At 34.5% G+C, this 24426-nt stretch overlaps 1 protein-coding gene across 3 annotated transcripts in view; it reads right to left on the bottom strand.

Moving 5' to 3' along the window:
• The window catches only part of LOC121727867 (zwei Ig domain protein zig-8-like), a 191217-nt gene that overhangs the window by 14581 nt on the left and 152210 nt on the right, over positions 1-24426 (bottom strand). For all 3 annotated transcript variants that reach the window (XM_042115908.1, XM_042115907.1, XM_042115906.1), the window contains 3 exons: positions 13474-13607; positions 5333-5410; positions 3866-3998 (listed from right to left, as the gene is read on the bottom strand). In XM_042115908.1, the coding sequence (XP_041971842.1) occupies positions 3866-3998; positions 5333-5410; positions 13474-13607 (345 nt within the window). The remainder of the gene's footprint in view (positions 1-3865; positions 3999-5332; positions 5411-13473; positions 13608-24426) is intronic.

The raw sequence follows: 24426 nt of genomic DNA, 5'->3' as shown, positions 1-24426 counted from the left end.
ATCTATACCAGACTTTGCTTCGGTCATTAGCAACTTGCACTACGGAAACTATATTTTTAAAACTTACAGGACGGTCTTGATTACAACGGTAAAAAAAACAGTTGGGCCTTGGCCTCTTTTATTTTTCTGTTATTCATCCAAATGAATAACAGAAAAATAAAAAAAAATATTAAAGAAATAAAACATAAAACAAAATATTGTATTCAACTACGTTCGTAGTTAGTCAGGTAAAAAATATTAAATTTTTAATTTTCAAACTTAATTTTCAGATTCTTAGGTATAATACAGAATAAAATATTAATAGAATTAAACGAACGGCGCCGAATACAATGAGGTGGAATCTCAGATATTTCATCATTATTAGATTTTTTGTAGGAAACGTGGGGGCATCCGTTCAATGATTGCCTACCATGGAAACGGATTTTTATAAAGCACTTCTGATTTTAAAGTAAATTGGAAATTATACCTAAGTAATGTCAAAATTTGGTTTTAAATGAGTAAAATATATGGCAAAAAGTTTATAGTAAATTTTAAATATATTATTGTGCATTTTTTATCATAACAATTTCAGATTTATCGCAGTATGTTCACAAGGTAGATTGAAATAATGATTCTTATTTACGTAAAAAAAAGATTATTTTAGCAAAATGATGAATTCCAGCATGAGAATAATAACTGTTCTAAAAAGTGGTATGGAAATGACTCGAGTGCCCCGGAAAAGCACGTAAGGACGTTATCAGTTGAGTGTCCTGTGTGCATTAAATGCTTTTCAAACTGTGAAGTTTATATACTTTTAAGTATGCTTTGAAAAATGGAGAGTTGTGGCCTTTTATAAAAATGGCGTAAAGTTGTTTTATTTTCCGAGTAAGGCTTGTTTTTTTCTTTTCCTTAGTTAAGGCTACTAGAACGTACTAGAACGAAACAGCCGTAAGCAAGGCTTGAAGCTATGGCTTCAAGTTACAAGATTAATAGAGCCTAGAGTTTGTGGCATTTTACATTCTAGTAAATACGAGCCCTTTTCTAGTTTAGAAAGAGCCTAGAGTTTGTGGCATTTTATATTCTAGTAAATACGAGCTCTTTTCTAGTATCCATCAAGTCCCACAGAAATATCGGATTTGGTCACCCTCCTCGCGATTGAGGCAAGACGCCAGACAGGCATTAAATACTGAAGAAGCGGGCAAATTGCAATGTCTCGTGACGCCGGAGTGCATTGTCGGAAACTTCCAACCATAACGCTTTATTTGTGTACGGGTTAATATTCGCAACTTTGTGCGATATTGTCAACACGGAGACCAATCTCGATACGAGAGTCGATAGTCGCTAAAAGTTTTTGTAACACTTTTGTAGTCAACAAACGTGGACAAAGTTTTACTAAACTGTACTTTCTAGTCAAATGAAATTCAGACTAAAATAAAAATAGGTTAATATTTTTAAAGATAATACTGACTAAGTACCATGCCACACGATGCTGTGCGGCGGCGGTACGGTGCCTGACTGGTGCTGCTCCGGTTTCCTACATATAAAAATGTATGGTATCCGGTGGGCTCCGGCGCTACACCGCACGCGCACCGGAATCAAGACGAAGCGGGGAGGGGTGTGTTTTGCGACGCCGGAGCGGCACCACTCAGTTGTCAAATTTAGCCTCAAATATGCTAAATTGGTAACACTGGCAGTGCTGGAGCTCGAGTCCGTCGCTGCTACGGCACCGCAAAAAATTGCGGAACCGCACTCACCGTGTGGCCGGTGGTCCGGCGAGATGGCCTCCGGTGCGGCACCACACCGCGGCGTGTGGATGGCTGTTACTTTGTATTCAAAATGGTACCCCAATTTTTTGACATTTTACTGACTTATCAAACCATGACCAAACCATAGTCACGTTACGGATATTTAATAATGTGATTTCCTTTTCCGCCTAGTGGTTTGGAAATATTAAAAAGAATTTTCATTTCAAACTAAAGAAAGCAGTTTTTAAATTTTCACTCCAAACAATTTCCAGCGACGAATTAGTATGTTAGTTTGAATGTATTCTTGCTAATTACTTGGCGCAATATTAGGAATTCGTGTGTAACTTTGACGATTAATATTAATAACGCTTAAAACTCCTGCAGCTCTTGCCGGGACGCAATGCAAAACTTTTATTAATTTCTCCTTTGTTTATGAAACGTTTGTATTAAAATTATTGTTTTTAATTCTGCTTCGTGGAACTTTGTAATTTCTTATTCGGTTTATGTCTTTTATTAATTGAAAAATTTATAAGACAATGGAATTGTATGAAGTAAAGTGGCCTAAAATTTTATCCTCCTCTCGTCTTGTTCGCAAAATTCGACTCGATCGCTTATTGTGTGAGCGTTGACCAATAAACGCGCTGTTTTCGAATCCGAGTCGAACGAAAATTATGTAACTATAGCCCCATTAAAAAAAAGGTCAAAGTTACAAGTACAAGAAACATCGGCCAAGTTCCGTACCGTTATAGAGCAAACAAGGCCAAAAATTGTGTTTTTGTATGGGATCCCCACTTGATTTTTTATTCTATTTTAATATTATAATTACATATTAAAGTACACATATAACTTAGGCCTTTGTGAAATTTTCAGATGCCTACCTGTTGATGTTACTGATATAGAGCAAAAAAGGCCAAAAAAATCACATTTGTTGTATGGGTGCCCTTAAAAATTAATTTTATTTTGTATTTTGTATTTGTTGTTATAGCGGTAACAGCTTTTATTATTCGTAGGGCAACAGTTATTAACATAATCTGTCAAAATTCAGAAGTCTAGCTATAGCAGTTCTTGAGATACAGCCTGGAGACAGACGACGGACATACATCGAAGTCTCAGTAATAGGGTCCCGTTTTTACCATTCGGGTACGTGGGAGAGCCATACTTCGGCACGAATGGGCCGGCTCGACCGGAGAAATACCACGTTCTCACAGAAAACCGGCGTGAAACAGCGCTTGCGCTGTGTTTCGCCGAGTGAGTGAGTTTACCAGAAGCCCAATCCCCTACCCTTTTCCCTTCCCTACCCTCCCCTATTCTCTTCCCGTCCCATCCCTACCCTCCCCTATTACCCGATTCCCTCTTAAAAGGCCGGCAACGCACTTGCAGCTCTTCTGATGCTGCGAGTGTCCATGGGCGACGGAAGTTGCTTTCCATCAGGTGACCCGTTTGCTCGTTTGCACCCTTATTTCATTAAAAAAAAAATTGGGTACGGAACCCTAAAAATGAATTAACGCTATAATGATAGGTGTCAAATACGTGCTATTGTTAAACTGTAGAGCTTGTGTAAGAATGCCTTTCAACATGTTCATTCCAGTACAGCATAGGCAAACTAGTTAAATAGCTATCAAAATATGTACCATCGAGGAAATTGATTCCTAGGCAGTTGACAGGTTAACGTCATTTGGTCGGATCATGTCAATTCAATAGCAATGTCCACATTATGCAATTTCATCTTCAATTTTCGTCATCTTCTTTTTATTCAACTTTCGTTTGGCATATTCAATAATTGCATGCGTCAAAATCCACCCGCGTTGAAAGAAAAGTGTCATAGCGAGTGCTACGATTTCAACGCGCGTCACGGGCATGCCTCACGTTCGCGGTTGACTGCGCTATAACGCATGCCCTTGATGAACAAAAAAAGGCACAGTGTCTTTCGTCTGGGTTTGGCGTAACGCGACCAAACTACGTAGGCCCCCCATCTGCCTAGGAATCAACTTCTCTGATAGTACCTGATTTGTAGTAAAATAAACCCAGGGGCCAGGATACAATATATTTTATGGCAATGTGTCAAAATGTCAATCCAAAGGCCACGTTTCCCAAACTTAAATTCATTAGACACAAAGACTTGGCAATACAAAATGACTTACCAACAACGTTGAGTTGGAATGCCAAAGACATTTTCGGTTCGGTGTTGACTTGGCATTCGTAGATGCCGGCGTCGCGCTCTTGCGGAAATTTGATCTGCAGAGTCCAGTTTTCCGACTTATCTGGTCTGATGACCTATATAGAAACAGATATTTTATGTCAAATATCAAATCAATTTGAAAAAGTTTGTGTGACACAGCAGAAGTGCATTTCAAAGTTTTGCTAGAATGTTGTTTTGGGACATAAAATAATGCAATTTATCTCTAACGATTTTAAATGAGAATAAAATATTAAGTGCAATTCCATTTTTTTAATGATCTAGGCCGTTTCGGAAATTCGGACTATGAAACAATGGCACAATGCGTCACGAATGAATGTCAAATCAACAATATTAACATAATATTTTATGAGACTACCATTTTAGAAGTTTGATAGCAAATGGATTGGATCGAACAAGGAGTGAAGCTCAATTAATGTTGCATAAAAATAGAAGAATTATGGTATAAATAAAATTATTTTTGGCTATTTTTAGATAATTTAAAAGGAGAATGAACAGAAGTGGTTCAAATATCAACCACTAACGAGACCCATTATCCAGAGATTTATTAATCCATCAATAGATTAACTTTCAGTATGAGACAAAATAAAAATAAGCTATCAGTTATGATATGAAAAATGACATTTTTGAGTGAAAATAAAATTTTACGATATTGAGTTTGGTCCAGATTTCCACCACTAACGAGACCTATATTATACTAGATGACGCCTGCAACTCCGTTGCGCCAAATCTCGTTTATCGCGCGGGAACCGTACATTTTTCTTTGATGAAAAGTATCCTATGTCCTTTCCCGGGACTAAAAGTATATCCATATCAAATTTCAGCCAAATCAGTTCAGCGGTTTAGGCGTGAAGAGGTAACAAACAGACAGACACACTTTCGCATTTTTAATATTAAGTATGGATAGGTCCCGTAAGTGGTGGAAATTTTGACCAAACTCCATACATAATATTAAGTTATCATACTCCTTTTAATTATTTAACAATTTTAATTATCTGAAACCGAATGAAAATATCGAAGTTGAACTAATTATGAGTGAATTCATGAACTGACGAGTTTATGTTTGAACTAATTTAAGTTAGTAATTGCTTGAAATTAATCTTTTTGCAATGAAAAGAACATTTCAGAAGATTTCGCTAATGTGATAACCACTTCTTTGTCTGGTCTTTATAATTCATTAACCTTAAAAACTGCTCAAAACTTTTTAAATAGTTTTTAAAGTTAATGAGTTTCGTTCATGTTCTAGCCACCTGTTGGAACTCATTATTAAAAATAAAAACTTGGCTATTTTGTTAATAAATTAATTACTTTTTATATTTTTTTAAAGACAGAAGTAAATTTACAAAACTGTTTTATGGATGTCCAACACAGATTTAAATTTAATAACACTAAATTTTTCCAATCAATTTACCTGGAATCTTTGATCAGATGTGTAGGTGAGTATGCCGGCCGTCAAGATATGAAGATCACGTTTTCTTATCCATGATACCTGAAAAAGAAATTATTTATGAATGTGTGCAACAGAAATTGCTTATGGTTATGAAACAGCACTTATTTTTTGACTCAGAAACCATAACAGTTGTAAACTTGAAAGCCAAGTAGGTTCCTTAAAAGATACAGTAGACTTTTTACTTGGTAAGAACAGTTTTTAAGATATATATTAGGCTTATAGTTTCGGTCTGTCCGTCCGTCTTTCCGTCTGTCCGTCTGTCCGTCTGTCTGTCTGTCTGTCTGTCTGTCCGTCTGTCCGTCTGTCTGTGCGCGGTTTTGCTCAGACACTATAAGTCCTACAAAGCTGTAATTTGGCATGAATACACAATATATTAATGATGCCGACAAAATGTTACATAAAATATTTAAAAACATCTTTTTTTATGGTACCTCCCCTACACATCAAGCGGGGATGAATTTTTTTTTTCGCGCCCACCTCATCGTGTGGGGTGCCGTTGGATAGGCTTTTAAAAAATATTATGGGTATTCATGGATCATTTTCTGATTTAGGGATCCATTTGTGAAATATTAAGTTTTAAAGTGGAAAAAATCGTCAGAGTCCAGTGTCCCTCCCTTCTACCAGCTAAACAGTTGTTTCTGAAAATGTCAAAAAATTCACGGAAGTAGGAAATATGCTGTATTTAAAAGGAAAACTATCACAGCTAAGAAGACTTAATAAGTTATTGAGTAATAATCGATGAACTAAAAAAAATGCATTCGGCGAAGTATAAAGGAACTTTTCATTCAAACTTCTTTGAAAGTAACTGAGATGATGTTGCAAGTAGTGTAAAACACGTTATAAATGTACATTCATTGACGATACAAAAATTTTCTAAAACTAGCGGTACATCGGAACCCTATATTGCGCGTGGCCCGGCACGCACTTGGCCGGTTTTTTTATAACTCAGGTAGCACTACGAGCGTAAAACGGGGGTTGGAAGATTGTTAATCGTATTTACAAAATATGTATAGAATACATGAAATAATAAGATTTTTATAGTAAGAAAGCTTTGGCATTGTGACAAAATAATATAAGAGCTGTTTTAATTGGTCACTCGTATCCACGAACTTAAAAATCATTTTGTGTAACTCTTACTTTACATGATACATTTCTTATAATAATTAACAGACTTTTTAATGACACGGTTGTGTAACTCTACTAAAGGAGAATGAATAAAGTGGTCCAAATTTCCACCACAAACGAAACCCATATTGACTTATTGTCCATTAAATATAGAGTAACTTTCATTATGAGACAAATTAAAAATAAGCTGTCAGTAAAAAGTTATGACCATATGAAAAAAAAATTTTTGAGTGAAAATATTGATATTGATTTTCATCTATTTCAGTGAAAACCTAATAGGAAATGCCAAGCGATATGACATAACATATATTGAGTAGTTAAAAAGTGCAATGGATCATATTAATACTATTTTATGGAATAAAATGGTAGATAACTTTTTCATTCCGTCATAACTTTTTACTAACAGGATACTTTTGGTTGCGGTTCAGTTATAATGATTCCGTATTTAGTAGACCATTACGTAAGTGCTTTTAGTTTACATTTTACATACATACATTTGTTTCAAACTCAATACATTTTTATTACATCTACTTACAATATTTTTCATACAAAATGGTAAATAACATGACTTTTCATTTAGCCATAACTTTTCACTGACAGGGTAGGTATTTTCGATTGCGGTCTGGTTATAATGATTCAGTATTTAGTAGACAATTTTACCATGTATAGGTCTCGTTAGTGGTGGAAATTTGGACCAGACTTTTTTAATTTTATTCCATACACCTTAATATAACGTAAGTAGTAGCGAAAAAGAAAATCTAATGCGTATATAAAATTCTCGTGTCACAGTGTTTGTGCGCGGAATCCTCCAAACGGCTCAACCGATTTTAGTAAAATTTTGTATGTACATTCGTTAGGCCTTAGAACAGATTTTTATCTACTTTTTATATTGTACTAGAAATACTTTATATGGTAAACAACGTTTGCCGGGTCAGCTAGTTTGAAAATAAAAAGTTTATGTCTTAAATATCTTGGGACTAGTCTTTAGTCTGTGAGGAGACGTGATAATAAGACAGCGTGTCAGGGTAATCATCCGATTAAAGAAGACGTCTACATCGCCCCAGACATGTTGATATTATAATGGCGACCAATGTCAGTTACAATCATAAAGTAATATACCTAGCGGAATAGAGCAACAATCTCGAGCTGTCAAACAAAACTGAAATTGGTTTACATCTGTGTGTAAAAATATAATGTACGTATACACAAGCATCTTTCTATGAGATTAAATTGTCAACGTGCCGATAAGTGCCGACTGGACTCAAAAAAAAGTTCTGCTGTCATGTATCACACGTCTCTTTTTACTACGCAGTGTTACTGATGGTGACATCTCGCTTGCTCAGGCCTTTGTTTCTCTATTCCGCTAGGTATATTAACTTTATGGTTACAATATTATTGTAGTACTTATGTCAACGTATACACACAACTAAAAATCCGTTAACTCTGGGTTTTATTAAAAATAACGGATGCCTTGTACTTTTGCTCAAAGTTATCTATATTGTATCAAATTATATTTAAATTGGCTTAAAAAATAATGTATCATTATAGCCATTTGATTATGAAAACAGAAAAACGACATTAGGTATACAACTGTACCATATTTAGTTAAATAATACAAACAAACATTTGATAAAAAAATGTTTGTTTTATCATTCAGTTATATAATAATTATTGTGCTTTCACTAGTCTTCCAATAGGGATTCCATGTGCATTCACATTTATCACACAATAGAAAAGTATAACCATTTTTATCAATAATCACTAAGTTGATAATAAAATTATTATGCCTTTTGGTAATTGTTAATGAAATCATTATCTACATCAAGATAATCCATTATATGCAATAATGTGTACCGCTGAATTAATGAACTCTCTCCCTCGCAAATACATGCTGAAAATGTAGGGAAAATGGCGCCCAAGCTGGGACTGATTAAGTTCGTCACACGATAAATATTATCAGGGTTATGTAGCGTATTTTCTTAAAAAGAGATACCGAGGTCTCACTAAAACCTAATATATCATAGACAATTATTATTCTATCTGTGAGATGCTACATGTCAGTCATGTACTACGCTCTGATAGTTCAGAGAAGTTGATTTCTAGGCAAATGGGGGACCTACGTAGTACTTACGTAGTTTGATCGGATTACGTCAAACCCAGCCGACATTTCACAATTAACATTGAATTAACATGATCCGACCAAATGACGTTGGTCTGTCAACTGCTTAGGAATCAATTTCTCTGATAGTACAATCATTATTAAGATCTCATGAAAAACTGATGCAAGCTAACGCTTGTACTTTTTAACTGGTCTTAAGGCCAACAAATCGTAATGCAAAATATTAAGCTCAGTGACATCTCATATCAATAACATTAGAAAACAAGCAGGTAAAAAGAGAAACAACAGCTACGGAAACAAAAAAAATATATTATAATATATAATCTTAATTACATTTAATTCAAACAGAACTGAAATGAAGCAATCAGATCTATGTTAATATTACATCCCTAAGCCTAAGCTAGCTAGCGGACGTTATTACAAGAATCCTCAGTGCCTGAGCATTCTCTCTATTGGAACTCACGTATTGTGAGGCATCTTTATCAGGCTGGTAGGGCATGCTGGAACGTCGGGTGTTTGCATAAATTGCATATGCAGAGAGAAAACAAGACGATGATTGCATATGCGCACAATCATGATAAACAAAGGAATACCTTGCATATTGTAAACATCGTTGCAAATTAGTAGATGTTGCCCATACCTTCGCTCTCGTGGATCGTTTAAGGCGCTGGAACCTTACATTTTCCAAAATTAAGTCTATCAATTAGGGTTCCGTTTCAGGGTACCGTAGTCAAATAAGTTTTGTTAATTACAGAACCCTAAAACGGAACCCTAACCAGCTGATTAATATAGATTAAGAGTAATATTGTCCTACAAACAGAATAATCCATAATATATTTTTAGGTCCATCAAACCAAAATTTGAAATCCTTTCTATCTCTGTTAGCTACCACTTTCGAATATAATAAAATAATTATTGTTGTTCGTCTTATCAAAATGAAGCTACTCACAAAAAAATAGCTTGATAATAATAAAAAAAAAATTGTTCCAGGGAACCCGGACCAGGAGTAACTGACAGAATATATATATTATATAGACACACAGACAAAAGTAGTGCGAAGAAAACTAAATGCTAAATGTTATGTTATAATTCATAGTAATAATACTGAGCATGTCATAAAATCCATTTTGTTACGAATATATCGCCATGATAAAGTTACCGTCCAAATCCGTTCGTATAACACCAGATAAATTCAAAGACTATTTCGCTTTCAGCTCTCAACACTTCCGTTTAGAGAGGAATAAATACATTTAAAACGAATACCTTATTCGTTGATAAAGTCACATTTTGCATTCAGCATTCGAGGGCAAAAAGGCGGGCGTAATGCTAGCAATTTTATATTTTCTCCTGAAAATAAGACGTTAAACGCAAGACTTATGAATCGCTTGGTCGGAAATTAATCGTAAATTTCTCATTTCACATTATTCATGGTAAGTGATTGGCTTCGATTCACGATATTTGTTCTTTATGTTATTTTTTCTATGTATATTTGGGTTATTTTGGGTCTTTTGTCATATTTATTGGTTTGGCCTCCAATTGGTTTTGTTATATTTATAATGGGCTATCCGATTAGTTGGTTGGTTTTCTGGAAAAACTCGATGTAGTGGGGCCGACTATATTTGTAGATTATGCCTTGTATTGTGCTTATGATTATTATCTACTACAGGGGTTCCCAAACTGTGCGCCGCGGCGCCCTGGTGCGCCGTGGAAAGGCAAGAGGGGCGCCGTGAGTCTTTCCTCCATCATTATCCAAAACCACAAATATTATAGAACAAAAATATAAAATTAATAACAATGTAAAGCCGGTAGATGCCGAATATATTTCTGTCTTAGCTAGGTAGAGGGCGCCTTAACAAAATATCGTGACGTGCAACTGCGCCGCAGGCTGATCTACTGTATTATTTTCAACTTTTGAGTTTTTTCAAAAAAATAAATAAAAGTCTATTGTAGTTTAGATTGATTTTACTTTAGATATTATTTGCTAATTGTATACCAAAAAATAATAATTAAAAAACAGATGAAATGAAACATTTGCTTTATGAATTTTGTATTCATTCTGGCTTTTAGCTGAGATTTTCGCTGAAATGCCAGATATTGTGTAAACATAAAACAGCCAAATAAAACTATACACTATTGTTTCGTATATTTACATTTCGTCAGAGCCTTTATTTTATGAAGCCATATTCAAATACATTTCATTCCGCGCATTATAACACAAAATATTTATTTTAGTTATATTTTAAAATATAACATGTTGATTGTTCTATTTCAATGATTGTTACTTTTTAATATGTCATATGAAAAAGTGTCATAGAATTTTATACCGATTCATGAACATTTATAGTTTATCACGAGGTAGGCAGGAATTATATCTTTATCATGCAAATGGCGCAACAAACATTCAGTTCGCAAAATGAATGCATTTATAATTACAGTAGTCCCAAAGTGATAATGTGCATAGAAATTTTAATTATTATTAATTTATTTTCGTAAATTTTCGGCAACGGTCGTATTTCCCGAGGATCGGAAGACGTCGCTGCAAGCGCTGTTTTAAACTTAACTTTAAAACAACGCTTTGCAGCGATGACGTAGAGGCGCCTGACGTTGCTTGGACGTTACTATGGTAACGCCGCGATGGCTTCCAGGTGAGTTATAGCACTTATTGACGGACCGGCAACAGCGGATAATCCAAGTCTTTACTTCTATTTCCTTTGAATAAGGTGCAAAATGCAAGTACATTGTTTGGGGCTCTTACGTTTCATAGATTCGGGTGTTTTAGTGATTGCGACAATTAGCGAAGATTTGTATGCGCATTATTAATTTGGCTGTATCATTATTTTTTACTTGATGACACCCGCGGCTTCGTTGCGCGAGAATTCGATAATCATGCGGAAACCGTACATTTTTTCGGGTTAAAATTATCCTATGTCCTTTTCCAGGACTCAAAGTTTCTCCATATCAAATTTTAAAAAAATCGGTTCAGTAGACGTTTGGGTGTAAAGAGGTAACAGACAGACAGATAAATGGACAGAAAGACAGACACACTTTCCCATGCATACTAATGTTATAAATGCGAAAGTGTGTCTGTCTGTCTGTCTGTTACCTCTTCACCCCCAAACCGCTGAACCAATTTTGATGAAATTTGGTATGGGGATATTTTGAGACCCGAGAATGGACATAGAATACTTTTATCCCGGAAGAATGTACGGTTCCGCCGCGAAAAATGAGTTTTGGCGCAACGGACTTGCGGGCGTCATCTAGTTTATAATATTAGCATGGATTGGCTTTTTTTATGAAATAAGGGGGCAAACGAGCAAACGGGTCACCTGATGGAAAGCAACTTCCGTCGCCCATGGACATTCGCAGCATCCGAAGAGCTACAGGAGCGTTGTCGGCTTTTTAAGAGGGAATAGAGGAGGGAAGGGAATAGGGCAGGGTAGGGAAGGGAATAGGGTAGGGGATTGGGCCTCCGGTAAACTCACTCACTCGGCGAAACACAGCGCTAGCGCTGTTTCACGCCGGTTTTCTGTGAGAACGTGGTATTTCTCCGGTCGAGCCGGCCCATTCGTGCCGAAGCATGGCTCTCTCACGTAACGGCTTGGTATAATACAATACTATTGATATAATACTATATCTTATATCTTTAAACGAGCAATTCTTGTATATATATATATATATATATATATATATATATATATATATATGTAATTGGAATCTCGGAATCGGCTCCAACGATTTTCATGAAACTTAGTATATAGGGGGTTTCGGGGGCGATAAATCGATCTAGCTAGGAATAATTTTTAGAAAATGTCATTTAATTCTTGTTTTATCGAATACCGCGCAAAGCTCGGTCAAACAGCTAGTGACCACTTATATATAACGCGGACAAAGTTGCTGCAACAATACTAAGCTATCTACTTCTTTATTTTTTCTCCCGTAATTTATGCAAAGCGCTAAGTACTTCCAACAACTAGGTTTCGATGCGGGAGTAAAGCAATTTTCTTTGTATTCTATAAAATGAGTGTAATAGAAAAAGTCAACGCCTGCTTTTTATCGGCAGCAATATTATTATCAAGCTGTTTTAGTTTCGTTTTACAAACTGAGTATTCTAGGAAATATTGAATTTTCTATTAAAATGTAATTCTTCATTCCATGCTTATAAAGAATATGTACACGTATACGTGTAATGTGTAAGTGTATGTTATAATATAGAAAGTATTTTGTGCTACACACAAATTCACATTGTTAAGATAATGGAGATAATTGATTAAAAAGTAAAAAGAAAGTCAATTGCGCTAGAGCCAGTCCACACGGCGCGTTGCGTCAGCGTGGCGTCGACGCAGCGCTGGCGTTTGACGTATAGCCGACCACACGGGCGCTGTGCCATCGCAGCGTTATTACGAAGCAGTCTTAAGTCGACACCCCCTCCCGCTTCGTCTCGGGGGCTGCTGTCCGTCATGTGTGCGTTGCGACGACGCAGCGCGCCGTGTGAACACTTTGGTTATTCGTATGTAAAATAACGCAACAGCAGCGCTGCGTCGACGCAACGCTGACGCAACACGCCGTGAGGACTGGCTCTAAGGGTTGATTCAGACCGCAACGCGACGCGTAGATGCATTTCTAAATTAGTATGGATTTGACAGATTCGCAAGACATCTGACGCAATTGAAATCTGTGAAATCCATATAAATTTAGAAATGCATCTACGCGTCGCGTTGCGGTCTGAATTAACCCATACTCAGCATTGTGAAACACGTTGAAAGTGACAGTCACGCCAAACTCGCGTATATTCACCCGTTTGTTTGAAATTAAGGTACTTCTTACTTCTGTCCACTCTGTAAATACTCTGGTTACTCACAGCTTTATCTCCCAGTTGCTCGACGCGGCAGTGCAGGAAGGCGGGCTGGCCGACCACGGTGGTCACGTTCCGAGGCACGTTGTACTCGAAGTACGGGAACGACCCGTAGCTGTCCTCCCCGTACAATGGCGAGCCTGGAACAATGTGGACAGACCTTTCTAGAAACCCGGCTTTGGTAAGATCAAGCATTCCATGCAAAAAGATAACGTAATTCCTAAGAATTAAGTTACCTTTTTGCGCAGTAGAGCAGTTCACGTTACAACGTATTTCATCAATGTATTATGCGGCGCAGATGCTAAGTTTGAATAAGGCATATATATCTGCAAAAACCGTATTCAAATCGGATTAGTAGTTTTCGTGTGATGCTGGAACAAACATACAGACAGACAGACAGCACAGTTTTGGCTTCTATAGCGATGTAGTAACAGCCCCCGCTTATTATTTTTTGGATATCTTCAATGTACAGAATTGTCATTTCTTCAGTTTTATTATATGTATAGATCATAAAGTTTAATTTTTGTGCATGAGAGCTTAACTGGTAAAAAACAGTTTTTACTCTGTGGTAAAAACTGCTTTTACCAGCTAAAGTCCGAAAGAATAATTATAATTTTGACAAAGTTTCACATTTCAATGCTACCTCTTGGCCTGTGTAAAACATAGCATTACATTCGTGTGAGAGTGAAAGAAGCATGTAGCGTCAGGATTTTTAAATTTCTCTCTATTCGACGCCCAGACTGTACCGTACAAACTTGTAAGGTAGAAAACTTGTCCGTCTTCGTCAAGCTGCGGAATACTAAAGGAGGAGACTTTGACAATATTTCAAAGTCTTTTCACAGAACAGAATCTTGAGAAATATTATCTTCCCAAGCACGAATAGCTCTTGCAAATTTTACTAGAGCATTTCTTTATAATACAACGTAGTTTACTTCGTAGGAAAATCACATGCGAAAATTTTCACAACCTTTAGAAAGATTTAGCATAATGAGAACGTACTATGACTTCTGAGAATCTACGGCATTATGAATGCGTAAGTATGTCGTCTATCTATTACCTATTTAGGCTATTGAACGAAATAAGATGAAATTTGGAATGGAAAGTAAGAAATGGAAAGGGCGTAAGCGACAAAATGGTTTTTGTCATGTAAGTTAAAAACTATAAATACATTTCATATATAAACTATGGGCAAATTAAAGTGTTTGCTTGAACCAATCTATGTATAAATTTTGGAAGCTTAACTCTCCTCTGTTGGAAAAATTAGAATCCCTTTTTTTAAAGAGGTATTTTTAATGGTTATTCTGTGTTATAAAAGTTGACCAATCGTGTTGTGCTATGGGTAATTCAAAGACAAAGACATGATGAATACTGACAATGAACTTTAATTTCTTAGCTTAAATTTTGCTGTAGGTAAGCATGCCTATGCGTGCACTCAGTCATTTACTTAAAGGTGGAAGTTTATTTCGCGGAATATTGCTAAAAATAATAACAAACTAAATTTTAAGCTATGGATTTCCGCAAAGTAACGCCTGATTCCATTAACTATTATGCTTAGAGTTTAGACGATAAAAGAATTGCTAGTAAACGAAGTTGCGGGTAATTTAATTGCTTGTTATAATTTAATTTAGCATGTAGATTAAGTATAATTTTTAGTAATAAGAAGAAATTTGCATTTCGCTTATTTAAATGAAAAAGTATTTAAACTGTTTCCATTTAAACTTTAAAGCATTTAATTCTCCCATACATAATATCGCTTTAGAATTTTATTCCTCTCTAAGTACGAGAGCGTTAATGCAGATAAGTACTAAATACTCCGTGGCGTCGTTCTTTGAAAGTAATTTACGAGTTTTTAATACTGGGAAAGATAAATGAATTTTATAAAAATACTCAATGTTGCTCGCAATTTCGTTTCGTAGAAACTTGTTTATAAAACAGGAAACGTACATTTTTCCGTGATAAAAATGCTATAATAAAAATGCCATGCTATGTCCGTTCCCGGTACTCAGTACTTAATTGATATAGTGGTTTAACATAAAGAGGTAAAAGGCAGACTGGTAGTCGCACAGACAGATATATTATATTATTATACCTTCAAAATTGTTTATAATAGATAATAATTCAGATAAATAATATACTCGTAAGTAATTCGACAGCGACACAACGAAACTTTTCCGTCGGGCATTTTGTTATTATCTTTAAGCCAGGAATCGTTTCCAAGTTAAAGTGATGTACAAAAGTTTTTCTCTTAAACTTTTGATAGGAACCCGTAAAGATATTTTCATAATAGTTTATACTAAAGTTGGAGGGTTAAAATTTTATTTTCAAGTCGCGTTATCTTGTTTTTATATTGTTCCACTTGACAAACAAGTTTATTACTATTTTTAAACACCAAGGTGAGTTTTTGACCAAAGTATGTATTAAAAACTTGAAATAATCAAAGAATATTGCTCAAACAAACAAACGTATTAAATCTCATTATTTACGTAATCCAAGTTATATTAATGGGCTTTAATACGTCTAAAATTTAAAGAATTATAAAAAAAGCCTTTTTTTGTTTAATTCCTAATTCTTTTAAATCTTTAGTAACACTTTTCCTTGAGAAAGATGGAAAAAGGTTTATTAATTAATATCGGTTGCAAAACTTTTGCGCTGCATTTTCAAACTTTGCATCAGTTTATTTCACAACCCTTAGAACCGTTTTGACTCAGTTACCTTCATAGTATAGTATTTCGATGGTGATTCATTCGAACAATGAAAGTCACTCTAACGTCCTTGTTTTGATCCTTATGTATAATGTAATATAATCTATATATATAAAACTCAAAGGTGACTGACTGACATGGTGATCTATCAACGAACAGCCCAAACCACTGGACGGATTGGGCTGAAATTTGGCATGTAGGTAGATGTTATGACGTAGGCATCCGCTAAGAAAGGATTTTGATCAATTCTACCCCCAAGGGGTCGAAATAGGGGATGAAAGTTTGTATATAATAATATTTGCTAACGCGAGCAAAGCCGCGGGCAAAAGCTCGTCTGATACATAAGATTTCGAAGTTGAAACAGTAAACGAATTCTATTACAACAACAAAAGTATTACTTAAGTACTAGAACCTAATACGAAGGTCACTAAAGGTTAACCGACACAAATAATATAATGTCTTTTATTTCTTGTAAGGACACGATTTTTTTATTTCATTTTAGTAGTAATACGCTTACTACAATATTAATATTTAATCAATGACTTCAAAATAAGGAGGAGCACGAATGATCATATTGCTTTATAAACTACATATCATACAAAAGTTAATTAGTACCGTGGCTTAAGTCTTTGTCCACGAAAATGTATATTTTTAACAAAGTTAAAGTAATGTATTCATTTTGACCAAACAAATGTTAAATTCTGTTTGTAATGAAGCGAACCTGTAAATTGTGCAATTAGTGTAATCAGAGCTTGATTAAAAATTATTTTGTTTTGGGGGCGTTAAGAGCTTTCCGACGGTATAAAGTTGTCTTAGCATTTTATTATTCAGTCAAAGCTGTAGGTTCCATTGTTATAATATTAGCGATCTCAAAAAGCGTGTCATCTGAAAGGATTAGGGCCATTTAGGTGACACCCTTTTAGTTTGCTTGGGTCCATTTTTACAGATAAAAATTGACTTGGAAGATTTGTCCCGTATGAAGATTTTCCACTCAAAACACTCCACGTGAAATCTTTGTCTACAAAGATTGTTTTGAAGAAGTTCTGAAGAAGAAGTGAACGCATTTTGTACATTTCCAAAATATGAGCCTTTCGCACTCTTCACTTTTTACGTTGTTGGATGTGTTAACTTTTCAATTGTCAGTCAAAATCTTTCCTTTTTGCTTCTCAGGTTCTGCAGGAAATAACATTGATTATTATAACGCTTAGTGCCTGTTTCACCACTTCCTGATAAAGTGCCGGACAGGCTATTCACAACTTTTTTGACAGATTCTACATACTTTATCTGTCAAGTTAAGTGGTGGATAGCCTATCCGGCACTTATCAGGAAGTAGTGAAACAGGCCCTAAATGTCTTTAATAATACTAGCTGGAGCTTTGATTAATTATATAACTAAATACTTACAATATTTACAAATTAAAATGAAAATATGTCGGTAAGATTAAAAACCTATAATAGTCGAATAACGACAGGTGCTCCGTATAATAACGTGGTAGTTAAATAAAATTGTTTAACCATTCTCGAACCGTTCTCTTAATGAAATAAATGATTTTAAACGCTCTCATCTTTCCACTTACCCTGCTCGCTGTTAACCGGGTAAAAATGCATATTAGTGACTTTCTACGGTAAAAGCTTCTACATTCTCTTTTAATTGTACCTGTATTTACAGAGCTCTATGCGATTTATGTTATCCTAGTACTTTGGTTTTGTTGCGGATGTGACTTTACGTTAACCGACTGCGCCAGAAGGGGTTAATGTTTTTAGCTGTGTGTGTTGTCAATATTTAGCAATCAAAATACGCATACACAATTGACAGAACAAGACTAAGGTTAGGTTATGTTTTTTAGTGTTGTTAAACAGTTGAATGGTAAGATTAAACCAACCATTTAACATAGCGGTTATTATAAATTGATAAACGTAATAATTAGAAGTAATGAAAGATGAAAAAAATATATTTCCATATCCAGTCTCAGTCGAGTTTAGCATAGAAGGATAATAATATTATAATGATGCCTTAAACACGAACATAATTTCATTTCCGCCGATAGTGTATAATCATATTACCTCACAAGACATTAAGACCCGGGGGACACTAAAATATATATTACAACCTTCCTAACAATTTTTTATTGGCATTAGAACTTGAGGAAAAAATAGGATAATAGTTTTCGTACGTGACAAGATTACGATTCTTATTCAAGGCAATAACATTATGAAGGGTAAGGAAAAATGTATAAAAATCTACTCAGCCGTCCTAGCTGATTCATACTTTTCACAATCACAAACGCCCTGTATAAAAGGGCTGTTTGTTGGATTTTGGAGCTCAAGTCCTAGGTGCTAGGGTCCATATTAGGAAAAGGGTGACTGAATTTACAAGTCAGCCACGCATCAACGCTCAGCACTTGCTCCCTTGAGCGAACAGAAATATTGTAATACCAAGCTTACTTACGTAAGTACGTCTAAAAGGCATTTTCACATGAAATACTGAAAGAAATTGTTCTAATATTGTCCTAATTAATCAAAAAATGTGTCTGTTTCAATTATTTGTTTAAAAACTTAAAATACCTAATATTATTTAAAACCAGATAACATAGATAATAATCTGTAGTAGAAAGTAGGAATCAAAAGAGAAAAAATAGAACGCTTAAAAATGACTTGATAGTTGATAATATTATGAGTAGTAATTTAGTTTAAGCGTCCTCTGACTCAAAAAATATAATTAGTCATAGACTACAGAACTGTCCAAAATAATAAATTATCAGTCTATCTGCCATCACGCTATATCACTCACAGCGATGGCTAACTAAGATTCTAAAACTTAATTGCACGAATCACATTCACCTCAACAGTCTTGATAAAACTCTTAACGATTATGACACAATGGCTAAATCGCCTTCCCTGAAAGCTCGATACTTAAAAGACGAGCAGCAGAATATTTTCATTCTATGTAGGTCAGAATATCTGCAGTAATACACGGAGATAACGCTGGAGTAAAATTTAACAATCCAGCAATCTCTTACAGTGTGATCACACTGAAAGTTGGGTGACATAATTAGGGAGTGTTGTTTTGACTAGTTACTGTGTTGCATTGGCTTGTTAAAGGGGCATAAAAATATATTGGGTGGTGAAGGGTGGTTCGTTTTAGTATTATTTCCATGTTTATTGGTCACAGTACACCTACGAATAATAAAAACTAAGGAAGAGTAAGGCTGCGTTTCCACTGAAGCGGAGCGGAGCGGAGTGGAGCTTAGCGGTGCCCGAATCGGCCAATCATGCTATTCCAGCGGAATGACAGCGAAGATTTCGAGCATGATGATTGGTCAATTCGGCACCGCTAAGCTCCGCTCCGCTTCAGTGGAAACGCAGCCTTACTGTGTCAAAAAAATTTATCCACGAGTCTATAAAATGTGACCCGAATAAATGCATACTTTAAGCATGTATTTGGTACACAATTTTGTGTAAATATAGAAGTGACAATTAATGTCAACGGCTTTATTTCGTAAATTTGAGTGTAAGTATTTCGTTGCTATTGCCATATTTTAGTGTTCGAAAAGGAACCAAATTCAAAACGGTTGAATTATGGGAGTTACGTTTCCTTAGTTTTTATTATTCGTAGCAGTACAATTGTGTACTGATACATATCAATTCCTAAATGGATTGTCACCGTATTAAGGCAATACTCGGCTACAGCTAGGTGACACTGCGCTTATGGCTCGCCGAACACTTGCTGACGTTTGAATCCAAACGCTAGTCGTGAATATAGGAGCAATGGTGAATTAGCCGCAAACGTGGAATATAGAGCCGTAAGCGTGATTCGCGGTGAAGTTACGTTACGGTTCTGATTAGTGTACAATACCTAACCGTAGAAAATTTCATACAAATAATACCGGCTCGAGGTGCTGATCTGCTTTCGCGATGGTATATCAATATGCGCTGAGAGCCTTATCTCCCTTATATGGACTGATCTTAGATTAATGATTAATCTATAGGACTGACTTTCACGCATTACTTGTTATGGGTTTACGTCTAGATATTATACACTTTTAAGCATAGTATAATTTCACAAGCACTTTATCAGTCCCTCTGAGTTTAATTTGGAAGATCGTTTCGTTTTACAAGGCCTAAAGGGGTGCGTAAAGCATTCAAATGTAAATGATCTGTTTTTACAGTCGATGAAATTGTTAATCGCATTTTATTTACAATTGTAAGTCACAGTGATAAAAACCTTAATAAAATACCTGGAGACTTTTAAGAAATGTTTAATCATTTTTACGACCAAAAGTTTGCGCGACGACTCCGCACATTTTAATATTACTTTTTTCCTTACGCCCTAAAATATCTCCCAGCTTTACAACGTAAAAGGTAGTTTTGGACGAATTTTGATACTTGGAGTTTTAAATTGTCGTAAACATCACGTAATTATATTATGCACTAGAGATCGCCCAATGGTCGAAATTCGACCTTAAATAATTTAAGTACGGTATCTTCTACCATGTTTTACTAACTCTGTTTTCCGGTAATAAAAATAAAAATTTGTCAAAAATCTAAGCCAACGCGCTGGATAACAAAAGGTATAAAAAGATCCTGCGCTGTTAAGAGATCATTATACCTTAGTTACAAATATAAGAAAGCAAATAAAGAGGAACAAAAAAAAGTTATAAAAATTACACCAAAATATTTAAAAAATGTATTAGTAAAGCTCAAAGTTCATTCAATAATAACTACATAAAAAAAGCAAAAAACAAATGTAAGGCTACCTGGAATGTGATAAAAACTATCATGGGCAATATAATTAATAATAAGAACATAAATATAATAAAAACAAAAAATAGAGTATATATAAATAGTAATGACATAGCAGAGCTCTTTAATAATTATTTCATTAATCTAACTAAGACAACTACAAATAATAAAAATGGAAATATTGACATGAATACAAAAGATGACAATTCTACAAGAAATTATAGCAACTCTATATATTTATCCCCAACTGTGCCACAAGATATATACAAAATCATTAAGTCTTTGAACGATACGCAGTCGGCAAGCTATGACGGAATTGTAATGAAAATAGTAATGTTGGCAGCAAAATATATATGCATCCCTATTAGTCACACGGTGAACCTATCATTTGAACAGGGGCATTTTCCAAATCAATTAAAAAAATCGATCGTTAAACCCCTCTACAAAAAAGGTGATAGAGAGGATATTGCAAATTATAGACCGGTTACAATAGTACCTATCTTTTCAAAAGTGTTCGAAAAAGCAATGCAAACTAAATTAATGAGTTACCTTAGCACTAATAATAATATATTGACTAAGCAACAATTTGGTTTTATAAAAGGGGGCTCTACCACCCTAGCATGTTTCTAGAGAGAAACATGCTAGGGAATTAAACAAATCGGTGAGGCTATTGACAAAGGTCTAGAAGCCGCCGCAGTATTCTTGGATATGAGTAAGGCTTTTGATTTTGTGGAACATAAAATACTACTCAATAAATTAGATAAATGTGGTATCAGAGGAAATGCTAACGATTGGTTTAAATCTTACTTAGAAAATAGGACACAGTGTACAGAAATAACTAATTGATCCAACAAAAGATTAAAAAAATATCAGTCGCAATTCAAATTGAAAACTATCGGAGTCCCACAGGGCAGTATACTCGGTCCTGTCCTATTTTTATTGTATATTAACTTCATGATTGTATTATGTTTGCTGATGACACGACATTGATAATTAAATGTAAAAAAGGACAATTAAATCATGATATTTAAATTGAATTGAATAATATAATAAATTGGCTAAATAAGAATAATTTGAAAATTAATTTAGATAAGACAAAAATTATTAAATTTAATAAAAAAATTGATGACAATGACAATTAATTAGATCCTATAAAATGTGTGACAACAACAAACTTTCTAGGTTTTACAATTGACAATGACATGAAGTGGAAAGACCATGTTGACAATGTGTGTAATAAATTGAATCGATTTATTTTTGCCTTGAGAAGAATTAGAAATATAGCATCTGTTAATACTCGTACAGTACTAATGGCATACCACGGATATGTTGCGTCTATTTTAAGATATGGGTTAATATTATGGGGGAACTCATCAGATATCTCAAGGGCATTTGTTGTTCAAAAAAGGTGCATAAGGGCTATAGCTGGAGCTGACTACTTGGAACATTGTAAACCGCTATTTAAAGACCTGAAAATTCTCCCCCTACCGTGTCAGTATATATTTGAGATCTGTCTCTTTGTTAAAAAATACCAATATCTATTTCCAACAAATCAAGAAATGCAGAAACAAGGATTACTTATGGCTTATGCCTACTTGAGGCATAAGCCATAAGTAATTTGGGTACCTAAACAAAACCTTGAAATTTATCGTAGAAATGCATTTATCTGATCTGACATTTTATTGGATTGACATTTTTATTTAATTTATTATTATAATCAATAAATAATTATTGTTTATCTTGATTATATGACCACAATGTATAGCACAGAATTGTAAAGATGACACTGACATTATAACTTTTTTTTTTTTTATCTATTCTCCTTCATCTTATCGCTCTTTTTTTGTTATTTAAATCGTTTTAGACGATGAATTTAATTCAATTACTGTATCCATTGCTAATTTTAAGATTTTTTTTTAATTGACATGTTTAAAAATACGATATTATATGACTAAACTTATAAATTTGATTATTAATTGTGTAGTGATTATGACAATGTAATGATTAATAAGGAACTAATGTTACTATCTTGAGTCTTGACCAATGTTCATATTTTAATGTTTGCATGTCGAGAAAATCGACCAAAATATGTGAGACACTGTAAAATTGTACCATCTTATGACCATATTTTTGCAAATAAAGATTATTATTATTATTATTATTATTCTTTTTTTTGACTCCCCGTTTAAAGTATCGACTATTTCAGATTTAATAAATAAAACAACAACCCATTTTTAAATTTGACAACAGACTTCAACCATATACAAAAGAGTATAATTCGTATGCATTGAGATACTATTTCGAATGTATAGGTTTGTCATGCAAAACGATGGTAGTGTGCACATTGTAGTGTTACACACACTGTAATGTCAATTTATTTAAAAATATGTATAATAAAAGCATTATTTCAAAATAATAATATTAGCTCGATGAACTCCTTCTCCATATAAACTGTGCGAAATTTCATTTTCCGTTTCCCCATTTTTCGTAAAAAGGGTTCCAAAGTTTTTCGCTCGCGTATTCATAATATTTATGCAAATGAAACTCATAATTATATAAACTTAATTTCAATTCAACATTTGATGGCAGTTGTATGAAAAATATTTTATACATCAAACAATATAGAAATCTCCGCACAAAAGTCGCGTCAGAATGACAGTTTCCGAAAAGGAAGAGACATTCCCGAAAACCCCAAAACCCTTATTACATGTGACTGTTGTTTGAAGAGAAGATGTCATTTCGTTGCGGAATTTAATTATTTGTTGGCTGCAAACCTTTTTATAAAAAAAAGTAATGTCAAGATGTGTCACGTAACACGTTTATTTTAAATTCAGAACATTTTCGCACTTACATCAATCTGAAAATCTCAACTTTCATTTTTTTAATGATGTACCTACAATTTTATCGACGCCAGAATTTTGATTTCGAGTCTCGTATTTCAAATGTCGAATTTATGACTGGAATATTATTTTATATTTCGTTATTCTTTTAAATAAAATAGATACTGTCATCGTGTAGCTGTCGGCTTTATACGACTTGGGATCAGGCGGGCGACAGCTCGTTAAATAGATTTAAAGCTTTGAAGATTCCAAATGTCATTCTGTTAAGACTTAAACCGTCCTTCGATCAAATACGAAATAAATTGTTTAACAATTTTACGCAATATTCTGTCATCTAAATCAAATACGCTATTAGTATACCTACATGGAATGTCTAGGCAAAAAACGAGTCACCAGAAAGGCAGTTAGGTTTCTGTTTGGGCCATTTTGACATTGAGGTTTTAAAATTTACCTTAATTATAATATTATAACTTAATGCGAAACAACTTTATCTGGTTTCTGAAATCATTAGTCATTACTGATTAACTAACTTAACGATACAAGAAAAATAATAACACAAAATGTTTTGTTTACGTACAAGTGAAATGAAAAAGAAATTAAAATTGAAAAAACTATTTTGTCCCTTTGGACTTGTAAAGTTTTATTTGTACGTATCGAGCGAGGCACTTGGCAGCT

The sequence above is a fragment of the Aricia agestis genome, chromosome 6 (genome assembly GCF_905147365.1).
Source record: "Aricia agestis chromosome 6, ilAriAges1.1, whole genome shotgun sequence".
NCBI lineage: Eukaryota > Metazoa > Arthropoda > Insecta > Lepidoptera > Lycaenidae > Aricia > Aricia agestis.
This window is presented reverse-complemented; position numbering and strand designations above follow the sequence as displayed.